Genomic DNA, 22,140 nt, shown 5'->3' on the forward strand with positions numbered 1-22,140 from the left:
GAAATTTCAATTTAATTTTGCGATATAGTACTCAAACTTTCAATGTTCATTTAGCCAAATGTGAATAAGTGTTATGAAGAGGGGACGGAAGAGAAAATCTGGCTGGTGACAGGTATATTACAGAAAAGTAAAATTCTGAAGCTATTTTCTACAATCAGAAGACAGTAAGGATACCATTCCTTCTTTTAGTTCTTTAAAAAGGGAACCATAATTAGAATCATGGGCTTTTTGCGCAATAGGTGACAACGCAGGCCAGCTGTTTGGGAATGGCCTAAGTTCAAACCACATCAAGGAATGGAAGAATTTATCCCAGGCATTTTATACGGAAATAAGTAGTCTGAAGTGGCAACTCCAGGTTTTGATCTATGATCAAATTGACTTTCATAAGAAAAGCAATTTACAATCACCCTGTTCAAGAGAAGAATGTTGCATATCGTAATTGGCTTGTTTCTACTTCTTCAGTTTCATATTCTGCCTACACCAAAGCTCGCAACAATTGTAAAGCAGTTATTAAACAGTCCAAATTAGAGTTCGAACAGGCTAAGAGTAGAAAACTTGCTTCTTGCCCTAATGGTAGCCGAGCATTCTGGTCTCTTGCCAAAGCTATTGGCCACAACTTTTGCCCATCTGCTCCCACCTGTGTCCAAACCAGATGGTTCTGTTGTCACTTCAGCCAAGGATAAAGCTGACCTGCTAGCATACCATTTTTCTTCCAGCTCATGTATTAATGAACTTGGTAAAACACCTCCCACCATTCCCAACACGCTCCATTCAATGCCTCCTGTGGTCTTCCGTCAAAAGGATATCAGAAGGATTTTGATGAATCTTGATGCTAAGAAAGCTCCAGGTCCTGATGGTATTTCTCCACTTGTTCTCAAAACCTGTGCTCCTGAACTTACTCCTATTCTTTGCCGCCTTTTTTCACTTTCTTATTCCAAAGGTGTTTTTCCTTCTGCTTGGAAATTTGCTCATATCCAGCCAGTTCCTAAAAAGGGTGACAAATCCCTCCCATCCAATTATCGTCCCATTGAAATTACTTCTACTCTTTTTCTAAAGTAATGGAGAAATCAATTAACCGCCAACCAGTGTCGATCCACTGGTGATATTCTGGTTTATGTTACCCATTTGTGGACTAATTCAATGGAAAGGTTCGGTGAAACACAGGTAGATGCTCTTGACATCTTAAAGGCTTTTGATCGTGTTTGGCATAAAGGTCTTCTAAACAAGCTTCCATCTTATGGTTTGCCAACTGTTTTTAGTAATTGGTTATCCAGTTTTCTCTCTGATCGCTCACTGAGGATGATGGTAGATGGCTCTCTGTCTTCTAACTTCTCCACTAATGCCGGTTTCCCCCAAGGTTCAGTTCTTTCCCCCACTCTTTTCCTCTTGTATATTAATGACATTCTTCCATTGACTGGAAATCCTATCCATAGTTTTGCCAATGATAGCACATTGCATTCCACTGTCCATTTTGAGAAACCTTGTCCTGCCCAATCAGCTTGAACTTCTCGAAAATCTGCTACCAATTCCTTAAATGCCGATCTTCAGGTAATTCTCCAGTGGGGCAAAGACAACCTAGTTGATTTCAACCCTTCTAAAACTCAGACTTGTCTTATATCTCGCAAAAAGGATTCTTCTGCTCATATGCTTATCTTTAGTGACACTCCGATTTCTAGGCAAAATGATATATCTCTTTTGGGGATTATCCTGACTTCTAATCTCTCTTGGCACAAGCACATTACAAACATTGCTACCTCTGCATCTAAAAAACTTGGTTTTCTCTTTCGCTCTCGGCGTTACTTTTTTTCCAAACAGCTGCTCACTCTGTATAAATCGCAAATCAGCCCTACCATGGAATATTGTTCCCACATCTGGAGTGGTGCCCCCAAAACCTCTCAAGCTTCTTGATTCCATTCAGAGGAGGGCAATTAGGTTAATTAATGATTCATCTCTAAGAGTCTCTCCACTCGCTTTCTCATAGACGTACTGTTTCTGCTGCATGCCTCTTCTACAGATACTTCCATGGGCACTGTTCTTCTGAATTGGCTTCTATAATTCCCGCTCTCTCTTTCAAAACAGTCCGAACACGTGCCGCCACCAGCCAACATCCATTTACTGTCCAACTTCAAACTCACAGAACCAACTTTTCATCTTCCTCATTTATTCATTCAACTGCCGTTTTCTGGAACAACCTTCCTTCATATGTATTTCCTAAAAATTACAATCTACAAAGTTAAGTCCAATGTCAACAAATATCTTCTTTCGTCTTCTCAACCTCCAACCCAAGCACGGTACTAAGTACTATAGGTACTAATATCTCTCGTGTTTGGGGTTCACATAAAAAAAAAAAAAATTGTTTAAAGGAAACTGCACAAGAATAGCTGAATGCATATTATGTCTTCATTTATAGAACCAAGCATGAACTGAACAGAATAGTGTTTTCCATCTCTCTAATATGAACTTATAACTCTTAGAGCCATGACATTAGAGTTCTGAGGGGAATATTTACATAATTATACGGATATAATTTAGGATCCCTCTCATCGGGGATCCCCACTCACCAGCTTTCATGTTTATTAATTTTAATTGCGGGAAGCAAAAGTGAAGAAACAGTATGATGCAACTTTTTACGCGTACACTAATGTAGTTGTTGCTTCAGTGCCTCTGTAGTAGCTTCCCACCCCCTTCGACTTCCTTTTTGTTATCTACAAGTGGAAGTGAGGTCGAATTGAAGATTCTGTATGTGACAAATAGTAGAGCTAATGCATTTCCATATCACCACCGGGTCCGATAAATAAACTGAACAATACAAACGCTTTTCTCCGTTATATAAATGTAAGGCTTTAGCGACGAAGTTAGCTAAACTGCACGCAGTTAGTTCGGGGTATACGATGCAGTTCACGTGTGCCGAACTAAAAATCGAGTCATCTGCCGACACTCCCGTTTTGTTCGCTAATGGTAAATCGACCGTACCCAGACAGGCTAATAAAATGGCACGCTTGATAAAAGAGTAGATTCTTCGTAGTATTCGTCATATCCTTTCCAGAGGTTGTTAGTTGACATTAGTTTCTTTTATATTGCTTTCGCTTTTGATTCTTGGAAGTTCGGACATGAACGCCACATTATTCAGGCTGCTCTGTGAAGTAGATTTTCCTCTCTTTTTGTCGCTGATGACCTCTCCGTTCTCAAACACTTTAATGGAGGTTACCTAAAACAAAAGAAAATATTTTATTTTATTATAATTGATAATTCAGAAATATTTTTACTAATAAGCACATACACAATACGCGTGACCATTTTATAGAATTCAATTGGGATTATTATTAATAGTAGCAGCTGCAAATGATGCAAAAAAGCAAGTTTATTCAGCATCAGCCAAATAAAAAAAAAAAAAAAACGTTTCCCATTCATTTAACCTGTCCATCTCCTCTAATAATTTATCTAGGCCTTTGAATTTACTCAAACTACAACACTAGATGGAAGTTTATTCCAACAATCAGCCACATCCGACCTGCAACAATCCTTCCTCAGTTTGAATTTATGCCCCTCATGTGTGTGTACTCTGAGAAAGAGGAGGATTCCGTAAGCATTTAGCTTACTCAATCCATTCAAGGCCTTAAACACTTCAATCAGATCTCCTCTCAGGTGCCTAGTCTCCAGACGTTGCGGTTTGCGAAACTGAAGCTTTTCCTGGTAAGAGCACCCAATTGCTCCCCTCACCAATCATGTTACTTTTTCCTACACCTGGTCCAACAATCCACCTCGTTCTTAAAATGAGGCTTGCAGACCTGTATGCAGGACTCAAGGTGTGGTCTTACCATTGACTTATACAATAGGATAATCACCTCCTTATCCCTGCTGGAAAAATTCCTGTATATGACAAAACCCCATGAGCCGTCCTAGCAACCATTTTGCACTCTCAGAACTTCATATCTGAATGAACAATTATTCCCAGGTCTTTTTATTGTCCACTGCCTTGAGTGTGGTATCACACAGCTGGTACGTTAATATGGGATTACTGCACTCCATATGAAGTACCTTGCATTTGGCAATATTAATTTTAATTGCCACTTCTCAGCCCACTTCTAATTTGTCTAGATCTTGTGGCAGTAGCATACCCTGATTAATGTAATTAACTATACTACCAATCCTAGTATCATATGCAAACTTTGTCATGGGTGGCCACTGAAAGACTGACGGGTTTGAAAAAGTCATAACTTGTTCATTTTTAATCTTTTTTTTATTTTCTTTTTTTACAGGTTATAGAACATCCCTTGGAGATTAAAATGGCTACGTATGATGTCCAGCAACGAGTAAAACTCGTTGGGTTTTTCTGTTCCAGTGAAAGATCAATTATTGAAACTCAGAGAAATTTTAAAGTCAACATTTTAAAGTCCTGGCGATAACATGATTCGGAACCTAATCGCCCGGTTTGAAAGAACTGGATCAGTCGGCGATCTTCCGGGAAGAGGTCCTAAGCGCACTGACGCAGCGGTGGAAGCTGTACGGCAGAGTGTCCTTGAAGATCCATCTGCTTCTACCCATCGTCGCTATAAGAGGCTATATGACTTTGGAATCTCAGCTACTCCGCGGTGCTCCTGTGGACAGGAGGAGGAGTCCTGGGAGCACCTGGTATACGAGTGTGACCAATACGAGGACCTCAGATGTCAACTATACACCAAGGTTCACTCGCTTCTTCGAAACCAGGAGAACATCGTTCTACAAGAGGAAGAGACCTACAAAGCATTCACACTTTTTGCGCAAAATCTGTTCAAAAGACAACGGACCCTCCCTTTCCCTTGAGTGGAGGTGTTCCAAAAGTTCACAAATCCATGAATAGGACAATATCAATCACGAGACAACAGCCATCCCTCAATGGAAACACAACTAAGACTCTGACTCAGCTTGTTCAAAGACACCACAGAAGACCAGAAGAACCCCATCTTGCCTTGTTGAGCACCTGGACTAAAGGACATCCAAGGTTGTCATATGACTCAACATACACTGTTTCTCTCTTGAACGGTGCTTTCTTTCCCTTCCCGTGGGGAGAGGGGGCTTTGCCCCACTCCTTCCCTTCCCCAAATCTCTTCCCTCTGGTGGAGCACGGGCCTGCTCCACTGAAATTGCGGGGCCATCCTCTCTATCGGCCCCTTACTTCCTTTCCTTCCCTCCAGTCTTCAGTCTCCCCACCCCCTTCACTGTTGACTTTCACAGTGTTTTCAGCCCTACGCGTCCAAATTTAAGTACATCAAAATTTCCTGCCCGATCCATTTAGGCATATAGAAAATATTATTTCAGCGTATAGCCCCTCGCAAGCATCTAAATAACTAACCGCGAACAGCACTTTTTTTTTTTTTTTTTTAGGTTCTAGCCACTGAAATCCCAGGAAAGTAGGTGGCAGAACCCGCCAGAGTACTATACAGGTAACACCCAGTCGGCCTCCCCGTGGCGAGGTATGGTAACGTCGGGTCCCATTAGGGGCCCGGCGGCTAACAGGCTGGATGAACAAGGGCACAACTTGCTACATACCACATGACCCATATACTTTTAAATCCCTGGCTTGTCCGATACAGTGTACATATGCGGAGATGGGAGAAATCCCAGGAGCCGTTAGACCCAAATATACCTATACCTATACCCGTCGTCGCTCTGCTCAACTAGGCATCGCCAGAACATCGCTTCAGAAGATTCTGAAAGGGTGGTCAGTCTTTCAGTGGCCTCATTTTAATCTCAAAGGGATGCTCTATAACCTGTAAAAGAAAATAAAAAATGAAAAGTTATGACTTTTTCAAACCCTTCAGTCTTTCAGCGGCCACCCTAAAACTACAATGTGCTACTCTTGAACCTTGGAGGACTCCACTAATAATATTAGCCCAGCAGTGCCCATTTATAACCACTGTCTTCTCCAAATCTACCATCCCTTTAATCATAGCAGTAGGCAAGTGTGTATAAGTATGTATGAATAGATATATTAGATAGTGTGCATAGGTGGAGGTGAAAAGTACACAAAGTGCCAGTGACTAGTAGGGTAAAGACAAAAAAGACAGTAGAACTATAGTAGATTTGTAAAAGGTGAAAGAATGTTAATATCCTGAAAGTTATAATGAATTAAGAAAATTATGAACTGAATTACAAACCAATAGGAGGTGAGTGAACTGTAAAGTAAAATTATTAATAATAAGGTAAAATAAAATAAAAAGTGGTAAAGCTGTCATCAGATATGGATGGGCACATTTAGATAAGTCGAATACAGGTAAGGCAAATATGCAGAATCTGATCTCAGCTGAAGTAAATATTGATACATGGTCAGGTATTTCATCAGGGGACTACATCTGACCATGAATCAGGAACTGCGTTTCTATACTTGTCCATAGTAGTAGAAGGTGAAAGGCCAAAATTTTGAAATTAGTACATACTTTTACAGTATGGACAAAGTAGTCTCAACGCAGTGTCAATTATTAAGGTAAAAATAAGGATCAAGCTAGAATAAAATATAGTTAAGTGTTTTCAGAGTGGGAAAAGGTGTTTTTTAAAATGTAGGATTTTAATGTTGTAATTTTGTGGAAATTAGAAGAATTTAATAATTTGGTACAAGCACATGGTATAGGGTTAGGGAAGGGAAAAATGAGTAGTTAAGTAAATAAAGACAAAAATAGAGATAGAAGGAGGATAGTAGGAACGTTCGTATCACCCTTGCATACGAACGGGTAGAAGTAGAAAGATGAAAAGCAAAGAAAAAGTTATTAAATCACACTGAGCTAGCTGGGGTTGTAAAGCCCAACCTTATAGTAAGGGCTCTGGCATTGTGAGCCAGAGCCCTTAGTTTTTATACATAATAGAAAATATTTTAATAAAAATTGGTAAACAAATTGGCCCTATTTTAAAAACTTTAAAAATTAAGAAAAATGAAACTTGATTCCAAACTTTTAGGCGGGAGTATGTATACGAGTACTACTATCGATAACGGACTCTTATATGGACTTTCTATACTACAGTATAGCAGCGTTCCTCCCTAGTTGGTCTTGCTTTGCCTCTTTAACCAGTGACTACTGTTTTCATAAAAAACAGTCTCCGTAGCCGAATGATCGGAAGCAGGAGTGCTGTAGCACGCGCTCTTTTAGTAGTCAGGGACTTGAATCCCTAACTGGTAAATACGGTCGATCTGGACCAGCGTGGCAGATTATGGTCCATTTCCCTCAACATGAATTGTTAAGGAGGATTCCATACTGCAGTGGATTGATAATGGCTGCAGTTTACCTTTTTCATTTACTGTTTTCATAAATGAGAAGTAATTTACTTTTCAAGAAACTTCTCATAATTTTCTTTAGGTTGCCTACCTTCTTTGTGACATGGGTGCAGACTAGTTCATGTCTACTGTAGGCATTTGTACCACCGATAATTTATATGCATCCCATGCATTTTTTTTTCGCTGCCACGCGTCTTATCAGTTCATCTGACATGAAAATAATTGCCTGTGCCTTGAACTGTCTCTCATAGTTAGTATAAAAACCTAGTAGCTTGTAAGATAACATCCCGGAATGGTGACATATTGGCCTCAGCTGCCTTTGTGCCCTTAAACAACCATACCATCCCTGAATGCTTCCAATTTAGAATTTGCCGTTGGTAACTTCATTAGCTGGTCTCATGGCACAGAATTTGTAAACTGAGAGACTACTGTATCACCTTTTCGAAAGCAAAAGCCATTTCCTTTAAACATCAGTACAATGTGATCACTGCCACCTGGTGGGATTTTTATCTGCAGATACTTACATAAGGGTCACTGCTGATAATCCGACTAAGAGTATTGCTTTCTCTTGTTGCCCCTCTAATATGCTGTTGTAAATCATCCAGTAAACCCATAAGTCTTGCTACTGTGTAAGGTACCAACCTACAAGGTCCAGTCATTCACTGATTATAAGAAATTCTGATTTACTGGTCCACTCTATATTTGTGTACAGTTCGTTATAATCCTCCCAGTCTATAGGTCCATAACACACTCCTACCCTCATATTTGTTTTCCCGGTGCTTAGGTCATACCAAACTGACTCAACGTTGCACTGGCCACTTTGTGTCCACTGGATGCACTGCCTTAGATTTTGTGCTCTTCTTGACAAAGAGCATAATTCCTTCCACCTCCTGTCCTTTCTGTACACATTGTACTTCTCATATTCCAAATCCCTTATATCAGAGTAACACGTGTCTCTGATATATCCAACGCTCTGCATTTGGTGATCAGTACAGTACTTCGAATATATCAAATTTATTTACTGTGCTATTACGATTAGTGTGCACCTGCAGCTGTTTTTACTCTTAGTTAACCCTAACACAGCCCATACGTTTGCTTGTTCCACGAGGACTACTCAGCAGCTTTTGAAATCCCCGACAGCTTTTCTTTCCAGGCTGCTGCATGTTCTAATAGAAGCAGTATAAGAATCACTAATCTCTTTCTGCGACTACTGTTAATATATTAGATTGTGTAGTCCGAGATCATTTGTGTTACTTGTCTCAGACAACAGACTACATGATCATTTTACGTAGCCAGGTGGGAAGTAGCAGCAGTGCGCAGCACACGCTTCTTGATTAGACCGGGGTTCGAGACCGTCACCACCAAATACGGAGGACGCGGAAAGGTCAGGGAATGACCACCGCATATCCCGGAGCAATATGGCCTTAGTTGCTAATGCTCCTAAAAACCGAATAACAACAACATGATCATTTTAGATCATATAAACATTATTTACGTTATATAAACCGTTATAATGTGAATGTATCTTTTCATTTTGTGCTGTAGCTAGTCTATTTTAGAGGAGGATGATAAGGCAAAAATGACTATTTATGGAAAGGACCCACAATTTCCATAGCAGGGGAATAAAATTAACCGTCGTAGCTGGCTGAGCTCCCACCTCTCCCAATTTTCTATTGGGAGAGGTGGGAGCACTCCTTCACCACTACCAGGCCAAAATGTAGTGGTGAAGGAGTGCTATTTTATATGCCTTCTTATACTGCACATATTTAGGTGTAAGGAGATATGTGTGTGAGTGTGAGAGAGAGGTTTGCATTAAACGATGGATAGGTCTGTGTGACTAAAGAACAGCTGCTATCGGAGAACATTTTGAAGCAGTGATCGCAGCTGGGCCTGTTACCAACTGGATAAACTTTGTTGGTAGCATCCAAATTCATTTTAAGGTACCAGAACCCATACTTTAAAGTCATCATTTTAAAATGATACTTTAAACAATATTATCTAGAACTCGCTTGAACTTTTCGTTTATTTTTATGATTAGTTGTTTAAGTACCATTTTGTTTACTGAGTATCCTTATTTTCACTTATTGCATTAGACATTACAGATTCCCTAAATTTTAATTAATTTTATATTTTATTCACATTTATTTTACTTTATCTCGCTTCACTTCATTCATTCCCAAACGCATTTCAACTTAAACTGCTTCTGACATTTGCACTTCACGAATCAAGCAACAGATAATAGAATAAATACCAAATATGAAAACGCTCCTAAAGGATTCGTGGAAACAGAACATTCCATTGACAGAGATAAACGTTAATAAAACAGGAAGTGATACTCGACTCCATTGAAGTAACCTAGTGTTATTTCAATAGAGTTGTTTCGTTGCGGGAATAACATTTCAAGGGTGAAAGTTTACTCTTGCACTGTGCTGAGATAATTCTGTTTCTGGAAACCGCGTTAAAACAGACTAGATTCATTGCTATACTCGGGCTTCTGTATTCTTGCGAATATTGAAATTGTTCGAAACATGATGCTCTTATAATAAATTATAGTGGCGTACTTGATCATAGCGCAATAATACTCGTGTATATCTAGATTTCTGTAAAATGAAGCTTGTTTCAAATAAGTCTGCTTCCTCTTCAACTAGAGAAATTGTGGCTGTTTAACAAATGCAGTACTATTCCATATAATCTAATGGATAAATCGACAACTATTCCATGGTATCTAAAGTATTAGTTAATATTCTTTGCATTTCAATAGGGTTAATATTCGATAATTCGTATTAGATGTTGGCATGTCTGTATCGTATTTAAAACTAGTTTAATTTTAAATAATCACTTCTTAGCACTACATTTTGATCATAAGGATTATAACAGAACACGAATAAAATCTGCGAATCCGATTTCAACTATTAATTGTAATGTTGATAAACCCTAGACCAAGTGAGGCCTGTTTGGAGGGCACCTGTGTTCTAGATTAGTGTCCTTCAATCCTTTGGACGCTCAAATAATATAAACACTTATGACCTATTAGCTTAAAAATAAATTGGGCGTACGTAGGTCATAAGAAGGGTCAGGTCGCTTAAATGAGAAGAATATCGGATTGCGAACATGGGAGGGCGTATCACTATTCTAGCCCATATTTCTGTCATAATTTGCAATAGAGATGCCATTTGGAGGTTGGATCGCTTTTTTTTTTTTTTTTGAGTTGATAGTCCTATGGTACTTGGGTCACTTAGCACTGAACAATATAGTGACTTATGTTGGAAGGTTAGCCATAATGTGTCTCCAGCGTTAATAGAACATAGTGACTGGTAAAGGTGGAGAATTCTCACCTTTATTTTTCATTGCGAATAGCAGTAGTAAATGTTGTTAGAGCCTTGATCTCTTTCATATAAATACCATATTTATCCGAATACATCGTGTTCCATTTTTTAAAAACAAACGTGAAAATTTTTCTGAAATCTCTCTTTTAGAGTAAAGTGGTGACACTTTTCTGTGATCAGCAGCGATTCATTGCATTACTATACTATTCGTACATGTTTCCATCGATTCTTACGAACACATCTTCACCGTAATTTTTTGATAGTTTTGTTTTTAGTGGCATTTAAAAAAGCAACACTATTCGATTCTCATTTCTGATTTGTAACAGGCCGCAGATTTCGCAACCATATGATACTTTTAAAAACATGACCACTTTCTCTGGTTAAAGAGTAATGAAAAGCACTCCAGTTCTTGACATAACTTTCGCTTCTGTTACATATTTTACTTTCACAACCATCCCTCATTTCTTCAGATTCGGCCCCGAGTGCCAAGCGTTTCTAGTGATCAAGCGATATCTCTGCGATTTCTAAAGTGATAGTGATACACATTTATAGAGTTTAAAGCAAATTCTCTATTGTATATATATAGTTGCTGAAAGGTATCGGCACAAAGGATCCTAAGAAAGGAAAGGCGCCTTCCTTTTATTTATTTTCTAGTTCTACTAATCAACTTCCGCTTGGTCACTTAGGTGGCACCGCTCCTGCCTCCTTGCGGCGGGGCCGGAAACCTGGGAGGAAAATCTCTCACTCCCAGGACTAAGTGGGCGCCTCCGTAGCCAGGTGGGAAGGAGCAGCAGTGCGTAGCACACGCTTCTTGATTAGACCGGGGTTCGAGCCCGTCACCACCAAATACGGAGGATGCGGAAAGGTCAGGGAATGACCACCGCATATTCCCGGAGCAATATGGCCTTAGTTGCTAATGCTCCTAAAAACCAAACAAACAAACAAACCCAGGACTAAAAGGAACAAACATGAATGATCCAAATAACAAAACTACAAATCCCAAAGATCCGACTCCTTTGAGTCGGAAAAATGAGGATAATGAGACGAATGTTACCAAAAGACAAAAAAAGGACATAACATCGCTTCATGCACCTACCTTTCTAGTCCTTCATTCAACATCAGAACAGCCATTGGGAAAACTGTCGTCATTTATAATCCAAAAATGTCTAGAAAGTGTAGCTGGAACACCAAAAAATGTCAAGAGACTGAAATCAGGCGACATTTTAGTCGAGACAGCCAATGCAAAACATGCAGAAAGACTGCTTCAGATGAGAACTTTTGGAGGGATCCCAGTAGCAGTCTCTCTCCATAATAGCCTAAATACATCAAAAGGAGTAATTTCTGAATGGGACCTTATTAGTGTCTCAGAAGAAGAAATTAAAAATGAGCTAGATGATCAAGGTGTCATAGCTGTGAGAAGGATTAAAGTTACTAGAGATGGTATACTTACTCCAACTAGAAATCTCATACTGACCTTTGACACTCCCAAACCACCTACATCAGTGAAGGCCAGATACCTAAATTGTAACATCAGACCATACATTCCGAATCCTCTCCGCTGCTTTAAATGCCAAAGTATGGTCATTCACAAATGGCATGCCGTGGAGTTGCTATCTGTTCCAACTGTGTATCTCAAGATCATACCAATCAGAACTGTCCAGCCGACAAACCGATGTGTCCAAACTGTAAGAGGGGGGGGGACCATTCCGCCTATTCTAAGAACTGCGAATTCTGGAAAAGAGAAAAGCAGATTCAACGATATAAAGTAGAACACTCTGCCACATACCAAGAAGTTAAGAGAACTGTACTCCCGACTATTTTAAACAGACCTTCCTATGCAAAGGTCATAAAGAATCGGCGTACAATAGAGACCCAAACAGATTTCACGATTCCTCCAAATAAGTCTATTTCAGACTGGGTACGAGGTCTACTTATCACATCCCAGCCAAAACAAAAAGAGAAAGTCACAAACACACCACTATCTGTACCTCCCAATGCAAAAAACTCAGAAACAAAAGCCACAGAAAAACGTAATATCAGAAGCCAACGGAACAAATGGATACAGAAGTGACCAATCAAGCAGAGGAATCAGTACTAGAGATTTTTGCGGAAGAAGAGATGGATACCGGCAAACCATATTTTTCAAAGGAAAAACATAAACTTGAAAAGCTTAAAGCAACATCTAAGAAACAGTCTGACACTTTCTCCAAAACCAAATAATGGGGATTATAATTCAATTGAACTTCAGAGGTTTCCGCACTAATATACATGATATATATGATCTGATTGCACAGCATACCCCGCTGTGTCTTTGCAAGAAACATATCTCAGACCTCAAGACTCTCCCACAGTAAAGAACTATATCGCATACCGTAAAGAGAGAGTAACAGGCGGCACGATCCATGGTGGTGTGGCAGTTTTGGTAAATTCACATATTCCTTCCCAAGTTCTTCCACTAAACACAACCCTTGAGGCGGTTGCAGTACGAATAGCCATTAAATCTCTCATAACCATTATAACAATTTATGTTCACCCAAACCAAGAATTACAACAACAAGACTTAGAAGATATACTAACTCAGTTACCTCCACCCTTCTGTATACTGGGAGACCTCAACGGACACAGTTCTGTGTGGGGTAACACAGCCGTGGATCGGAGAGGAAAACAGATCGAAAAATGGATAGAACAGAATGACTTAACCCTGTTGAATGACGGCACACATACGTACACGCATCTTCCATCGGGAAACAGAACAGCTATCGACCTATCATTATGCTCTCCAACATTATTTCCAATACTTGATTGGTCTGTACACAGAGATCCTCTCAGCAGCGATCACTATCCAATAATCATTACTATGATATCAGGAACCACATGTCAGTCACGTAGAAATTCCAGATGGAAAGTAAATGAAGCGGATTGGGAAAAGTATAAATCCATTGCAAAATTAGATGCAGATATTATCAAGCAAAAACCGTTAGATGCAGCAGTACAATATGCACCAAATAAACTAATCCAAGCTGCTGAGCAGACTATTCCAAAAACATCACACCTTCCAACACATCCAAAATCATGGTGGAATGAAGAATGTTTACACGCTAAGAGAGAGAGAGAGAGAGAGAGAGAGAGAGAGAGAGAAATAAAACCTGGAATAATTTCAGATGTCCCACCACAGAGAACCTAGTATTATTCAAAACGGCACGAGCGCAAGCCAGATATGTTAGAAGAGCCAGTAGTAAAGCATCCTGGATAAAATTTGCATCCACTTTAACAAATTCCACACCATCTCAAACTGTCTGGAATAAAATCAGCAAAATGAATGGCAGATACCAGATTAATCCACCTCCAATCCTAAACTGGAATGGACAAATAACCGCACAGCCTTCAGAAATAGCCAATGCACTGGGCGAAACCTTTGCCAAAACATCAGCAACCACATCATATACTCTAGTTTTCAAATATACAAGGCAAGAATGGAAAACACAAACTGAATTTTTCCACAAGAAATGAACAGTACAACCTTCCGTTAACTTTTCATGAATTAAAAACAGCTCTGTCGCCAAAGCAAAGCGCTGTAGGACTAGACCAAATTCCACTACATGATGATAAAGGAACTTGACCACCAATCCCAAATGGCATTACTTGAACTGTATAACAAAATCTTCCTAGAAAACCAGTTCCAAAATAGTTAGCATCATGCAATAATTCTGACTTTCCCAAAACCGGGAAAGGATCTTTCTAATCCACGCAACTACGTCCAATTACTTTACCAAGTTGCCTAGGCAAAGTTATGGAAAAAATCATCAACGCTCGTTTAATGTGGTATTTGAACAGTAATAATCTTCTCGACCCGGCACAGCATGGTTTCAGGAAAAATCGCTCAACACTAGACCTACGGCATGGCATTATGGAATCCTCCAAAACCTATACCTCCTTGGTTTACGTGAACATCTTCCTAAATATATCCAAAATTTCTTGCAACACAGGACATTCCAAGTTAGGCTGCAGACAATCCTTTCAAAGGTTTTCATCCAAGACGAAGGCGTGCCTCAGGGGTCTGTGCTTAGAACTACATTTTTGCTATTAAAATAAATACAAGAACCGAGCACATTCCGAGAATCGTTGACGCAGCTTTATACGTTGACGATTTCAGCATTTCCTATCACTCTCAGAATATGCGAAGTATAGAACGGCAGCTACAAGGAACAATAAGCAAATGGGCTCAAACAAATGGCTTCCGGATTTCCACACAAAAAACTGCATGTATACACTTCTGTAGAAAACTAAACCTACACCCTGATCCTGAATTGAAACTTGACGGACATATTATCCCAGTAGTACCAAGCATAAGATTTTTAGGACTTCTCTTGGATATTAAACAACTCAGGCTTTCTTGCTTAAAGAAATTAAACATTATCAGAGTTCTTTCCGCAACAACTTGGGGAGCAGATCGATATACACTTTTCAAACTTTCTCGATCTATATAGTTCGTGCCAAACTAGATTATGGAGCAGCTATTTACGACTCGGCGAAACCGTGCTTTGAGATGGTTAGACCCCATACACAACAGTGCACTCCGTATAGTAGTCGGGGCGTTTCGAACTTCATCTATACAAAGCCTTTATGCAGAAGCCCACGAACCTTCATTACAGCTTAGACGACAGAACTTGTTATTACACTATGCTGTCAAGATAAAATCTATCAGTGATCATCCAAATAGAGATTTTCTGTTTTCATATAACTGGGAAAGCATATACCAAGCCCATCCACGGATGAATCGACCTGCCAACATCAGTCCGAAAGATTTACTACTAAACCGAGAGCTTGATTATGACAACGTAGCTACTGCAATTACAAGGACCATTCCACCATGGCGCATAGTTCAACCCATATATGATATGTATTTTCAAACCTGGGGGAAAAACACTCTATCAAGAAAAAACTACCAGCAGTTATATGCAGCATGCAAAGAACAATATCCACATCACACTTTCATATATACAGATGGGTCTAAATCAGAGACTTGTGTAGGAGCTGCAATTCATTTTGAGGATCGTACCTTCATCCAACAACTCCCAAAAGAATGCAGTATTTTTACTGCCGAATTACAAGCCATTTCAATGGCTATAAACCAAATCAAACATAAACAGATAGCAAACAGCATTATTTTCACGGACTCGCTTAGCTCTGTTACTGCCTTGCAGAACGCAAATACCAAAGGACACCCAATCCTACAACATATCCAATTTTCAGTATCAAAGCTATTACAAAGAAATCACAATATCAGATTCTGCTGGATCCCAGCTACACAGTAATAACTGGAAACGAAAGAGCAGACAAAGCAGCAAAATAAGCTTCCACATCTGATTATGCCTTTCACACAATACCATATACAGATTACAAGTCCTTGATCCACCAAAGCAATATAAAACAATGGGAACAACACTGTCTAGATCAGACTAACAACAAACTTCGTCTAATTAAAGAAACACTTCGACCGTGACTTACTAGCTTCCGATCGAATAGACAGGAATAAGTGATCCTCGTTCGATTGCGAATCGGGCATGCACATATGACTCACTCTTACCTACTCAGAGGTGAAGACTCCCCCTCCCCTCAATGCCAAAACTGTCAAGTTCCGCTGACTATACATGACTTCATGTTGAACTGTCCAAAATTTCATAGAGAACGTCAAAGAGCCTTTCAATCAATAATGAATAAACAAAACAACCTAATGCTTAAAACAATTTTAGATGACCGGCCAAATATTACCGAAGTTTTCTTCTTCCTTAAGTTAACTGGATACTTTCAAAACATATAAAATTAATAGTATACCATTTATAGAGAAGCTACGCAAATATATATATATAGCAGAATCTTGGTTCTGCCATATACTACAAGGAAAGTGGAAAAAATGCTGATATACGAAATTCTCCTACCAGGCTAGGCCCTTTATAGCCTAAGCTGCTCCTGCGCCAATAGCTTTCAAATAATAATAACATCTTCAGTTTCTTTTACGATGTTCAATTTTCATTCACAATAAAAGGAGGCAATTCGTCTGTTTGTTCATTTTCAGACAAGTGGTTTGAATTGTATTTCAATTTGGATAGTATATATGAATGATAATTCTACAATAACTCGAGACGATTCGGCACTCATGCTATAGTATAGCCTGGCGAAAACCCAAGCATGAAAATGTTGGGAAACGTACTGTTGAAGTATCTTGATTTCTCGATGTCTGTCGATATCACAAAGTATAAATCTTAGTAAAATAATTGCTATTTACTTATCTGCTAGAGTGATAGTCTATCAGATAAGTAAATAATTTCGTGTTACATCATCAATCTAATGGCAAATATTTGGACATCTTGTCAGTTTGGTCAGTACGATTGCAGTTAATTTAAGAAGTTGCTAACATAGCAACATTGCCATATTTTTGATAGAAGAAGCGTTATAATGTTACATTTTTCTCAATGTTATATCAAAAACTTAAATTCACTATTAACACACACAGTAAATGTGGAAATTACTAGTTAAAATAGCCTATTTTATAAACAGGGCCCTTGAAATAATAAAGAGCAAACTTAGCTTGGCCAAATGTCGTATAAATGAAAGAAATACAAATATTTCACGAAAGTGAAGCTGAAATATTTCTGAAGTTACAGAGAAGAAAAGTTTTTTTTCCCCGAAGTTTCTTTGTTTATTTCTCCTAGCTGACGAGATTAAAATCACTTCAAAATTCACGAACATCCTTTCGTTTGTGGTATTTCCGAGAGTAAGAGATTTATTCTTGCGGCTGAAAAGGATGACTCCGCTTTTTGGAAACTGTTGCTGAAAGTAGGTCAGTTTGTGGAACACGAAACCGGAACAACGGAAGAATTGGGTAATTTTGCTAACTTATAACAGTGCTTTTCCTGAAATTCATCGGTTTAATCAACAATTCGCTCGTTTTTCTGATATTTATCACGTTCCCAGGGATTAATTAAACTTTTGTAGAAGATTATCTGTAGTTTTGGAAACCGGAAACCTGAATATGGTTGATATTTCTTTTTGTAGGAGAAGCACAAGTATTTCCCGAGCAGTTTTAATGTGAACAGTATCCAAATAGCTTTTCAGACCAGCAACGGTTCTACAAATTGTGTAGGGTATTTTTCGAGAAATAATATTACTAGTTTTGAAGATTGTTAAAAAGTGCATCAGACAACGGAAAAAAAAAAAAAAAGATCGTCCAGCGAAGAAGGAAATTGTTCCCTAATTTCTGACTTAATCAAATCGGAATAGTTTAACATGCCAATAAATACTTCGCATATCTGAGATCTATTTCTGAAAGGCTCTTTTAGAAATAGTGTTTCACTGATCTAGAGAAAAAAAATCGAGTACGAGTATTAAAACTGGCCTGCGATCTAGTATTGTAACACACTTTGACAATCCGATTAAGAATGTACTCAACAGAAAAGCAGAAACTGTAATTGTGTTAGTAAAAATGGAGAGACGAGTATTAAAGCACGTCGAGATTGTAAGAGAATCCAGGAAGGATGAAAGCTTGAAAGGTGTTCCTTTTGTGGAGAGGTAATTATGTGAATTACTCATTGAAATTGCAGTTATGTGCCACCAGAAGGCCTTGGAGTAGAAAGAGTAACATGTGTTTCCTGATGTAATATAAATAACTGAAAGGCTAGAGCTCTCGTCACTGTGATTAATGTTCAGTTAATCTTCGGCAAAAGACTTTTATAAACAAAGAAAATGAAGATTTTTCTTATATTACGAAGAAAATGACTAGTCTAAGCAAATTAGGACCATACTTTAAAGTTGTTTTTCACACGCCTCTTTACGAGTAGCGAAATTGCAAAAGAGGAAAAAGAAAAGAACAAAAAATAAAGTAGCAAAACATTCCACGTGACCATTTATGAGTTTTCTTAGAAATATTAGAACTTAGCAGTATTTGCTAGTGCATAAATGCGGCATTAAAATAATCATAAGCACATCACTCAAAATGCATTTCAGCTAAGAGGCTGCTTATGCTTGCGTTGGAATGCAATGAATATTACCAACTTGGATTTCTCCACCGTTGACGGTATAGTGGTTTCGCCACTTGTCACTCATTTGGAGTGGTATGGATTCGAGTTCTGTCATAGACTGAAAGAACTTCTGATGGTGTTTTCAATCAAGGTCGTAGTTAGCCGATGTGAGGCGGTGGAAGGGCTTTTTTTTCCCCCTTCCGTGAGTTATTGCAGTATTTTGAGCCCACAATTTACGCACCATTTCAAGACTGAACTCTCCTTTCAGGGTTCTGCTGTAGCGGCACCGGAGGAACAGTGTAAACTCCTGACAAAATAAAACGAAAATTCTAAATTTAGCTTCCGGAAGCAGTCTAATGAGCTGGTTGGCCTGATAATCTAATCACAACTCAACTACAATTAAAATGTCGAAAGCCGCAAGAAATTTTGGGATGAGCATTGAAACCGCCTAACTTTGTGTATTTTTACTGAGTGTTTCGTTTGTTTTAAAATTATTTTGTTTTAATCATTAGAGAAATATTTCTTACTGCGCTAGTTTAGTGCAAGAAATACGTTGGCAACAAAGGGTGTTTTCATTGACTGCTGACTTTGTCGGTAGATAAGGAAGTCGATGATTCAGAACTTCCTTTCTGGGTTTGATAATAAGCAGACCGTGAAATTCAGGGCTCTTTATTTTTTTTTATTTGGAAAAAAAAAAGGTCGTCGTCTGCCAATGCGTGAAAGATGTATGGGTTTTTTTCCACATGCTTTAATACAACATTAAAAATGATGTTAAAAATTGTGCATGTTAAAAAGTAAGTTTAAAATTATGCAAAAACGAAATTCAAAAGAAAAACTTACCTTTTCTGGTACCTTATTTAAGTAATTATACATTTTCAGCACAATCGGTGATATTAATTTTTGGTCGAGGTCTTCCAGTTTGGTACTTCCTGAAACATTTAAGGTTTGTCAGTAAAAGGAAGCCGAAAGGAAAGTTGGTTCCACATGAGATAATGAAAATTACTTGAATTTTTTGTACATTGTCTTATTACTGTTCATAGTTATTAAGAAAGGACTCATCATTCATTTGATTGGCAATAGAATGACTTTTCTGTATTTTGGCTTTTCATTTTACTGTTGTTCATTGGCGAGTTTTTGGTAACACGAGGTACAAGATGCAACGAAATAGCTCGTTGTAGTTCAGTTTGTGATAATTCCTGAATATGATTGGTTCTCTCTTTTGCGGCTTTTGTGGTAATTTTAGTTACAATTAGATGCATTTCTACAAATAAGTGTGTGCGCTCGTGTACCCTACTAACTGATAGTGACTTTTTTTTTTTTTTTTTTTTTATTCCTCTCGACCAATATCAGTGGATATTACCACTGTCCTTCCAAACTGTGGAAAAGGCTTAGGTTCGAGACCCCCCCCCCCCTTAGTTAGAATTTACGGGCTTCTTTCATACCCTAATCGAGTTAGTCGGTGTCGGGCGACGGTTGTGTGGTTCCATCCCGAACTCAGGCTTGTCATTTCGTAAAAAACAGACGAGACAACCACAGAATATATATACAACTTACATACGCAACTGTACTGGTGCCTCATGGCCTTGCTTTCCTCGGGGAAAACTAATATCCTCCCAGAGCCCATTTTATGTCTTTATTAAAGGTAAAGAAAGAGATTAAGATCTGATCTGATTAGTATCAAAATCTCAAATGTCCTTTTGAAAATTCACCAAAGATATTTACGAATGTGACCACTTGTAGAGAAATAACTCGCTCCTCTGCTACTCTAAACAGAGGCTGATCATTGTTCATTAGTTTTTAATAGCTAAGCTGCAAAGAGCAGTAGTTGTTTAGTGATTTCCAGCTCTTAGTTGATTCACAATTATAATTATCTTCTTACAGAGACGTTATCTGCTTTGCGTTACGGAACTGTTAATCACAGTTATTAAGGTATCACCACTGACTTTTTTTTTTTTTTTTTTTAGTAAAAATTTACTTTTACAGAAAACAAATCTGCTACATAATTCATGTAATAGAGCTGGATCAACCAAATGTTATGAATTTTGTAACTGATTTTTGTGGAATTGCATAATGTACACGAATTGTTTTGGTACCATCCATCATCTGATAATTACCAATTATTTTGGTAATCGTGGCCCTTGGGATCACTTTGAGCCTTTAACTCGTATTATATTTTTAATTTTTCTAGTCTTGCTTTTTGATTAACTTTAATTGGCATGGAATAAGTAGTCGAATTTCCCAACTTCTTTTTACATTCAGACTTTTTTTTTTTATTTTTAATATTCATGAAAATAGATGGTGGCCTTAATTCAGAACTGTAAAGTCAGATGGTTTCTTTCTCCCCCCCCCCCCCTTACTGATTACTATCAAAGCCTTTCTACTCACTAGCAGGAAAAGTCAACGATAATAATTACAACCCCCTGTACATTTATGTTGATAACCACAGCTTTCGGAATAAGACTTCTTAAATCAGTGACAGATGGTACTCAGATATTATTACTTCGAAATAAAAGAATCCTTAATATATTTTTTTTTTTATATACGAAATGGATTCCACCTAGTTAGATTGATTTAAGATTGAAATAAATACCGAAACGGTGAAGGGTAGATAGAAAGAAGCATTATCACTTAAAGTTTTTGATTTTACTTCACAAATAAAAATAAATAAATCGCTGATTTACTTTTTTTGTTAACAAACAACAAAGTAAATCAGTATTCATCACTGCATCTTAATTTTAACAGTACATCTTAATTTTAGACTTATAACATAGTTAAGAACAAGTCAAAAGCAAAGACAGTCTTACCTGTCATGTAACTTATTGCCAGGCCAGCAATAATAACGATCAGAAATCCTAACGGGCTGTACCACATGTACGATAGCCGATAAAGTACAAATACATTGCTGAAAATATATTGTTAACTCCTTAGTTAATGACTCATTGCAAATGGTATCCATAAGTTTTAATGAAAAAAAGTTGTCATTTGTTGCACATATTTAAATATAAATACTATTATTGAAAGTATATTTAGTTAAACTATTACTGAAAGTATGTTCCAAGCTGCTGATTACACTATATATATATATATATAACATTATTTATATTTAGCTGTTTCGTACATGTATTTTGTGCGTTGAATCCATCGATTCGTTGGTTTTCCTGTGGTGTCCATATTTTGTCAGAGAACACATGCAGTTTGTCCATAAACTGCATGTGTTCTATGGTCGATTTGCCTGTTTTTCTGGACGAAAAAACTCCAGTTTCCAGGTTGAAATCTTCTCTCCTGAAACCGACTAACTCAGCCATGAAGTGGAAAAAGCCCATAAAAGCTCCTGGCGTCATCGACGGAATTAGAACTCATCCCTTTCTACCTGGTGTGGGGAAGACTGCGATTATAACTACTGTGTTACAGTAGTTCAGTAGGTCAGTGTTACAGGAAAAGAGTAGTCTGCTAGAATTGAGTTGGAAGCTGAACAGTTCCTTGGTTCGAAGAAAATCTTGCTTCCGCCATTTCATATCGACGTATGACTGGTTAAACAACTTATTAAACC

At 38.2% G+C, this 22,140-nt stretch overlaps 1 protein-coding gene across 1 annotated transcript in view; it reads right to left on the reverse strand.

The window, feature by feature from the left end:
* Positions 1–3,052: 3,052 nt before the first annotated feature.
* LOC150088111 (sodium-coupled monocarboxylate transporter 1-like) overlaps positions 3,053–22,140 on the reverse strand; it is a 55,353-nt gene continuing 36,265 nt past the window's right edge. The window contains exon 14 of the mRNA XM_090370026.1: positions 3,053–3,208. Within this exon, the coding sequence (XP_090226152.1) occupies positions 3,053–3,208 (156 nt within the window). The remainder of the gene's footprint in view (positions 3,209–22,140) is intronic.

The sequence above is a fragment of the Mastigoproctus giganteus genome, chromosome 3 (assembly GCF_048544385.1).
Source record: "Mastigoproctus giganteus isolate SK-2022 chromosome 3, ASM4854438v1, whole genome shotgun sequence".
In the NCBI taxonomy this organism is placed as follows: domain Eukaryota; kingdom Metazoa; phylum Arthropoda; class Arachnida; order Uropygi; family Thelyphonidae; genus Mastigoproctus; species Mastigoproctus giganteus.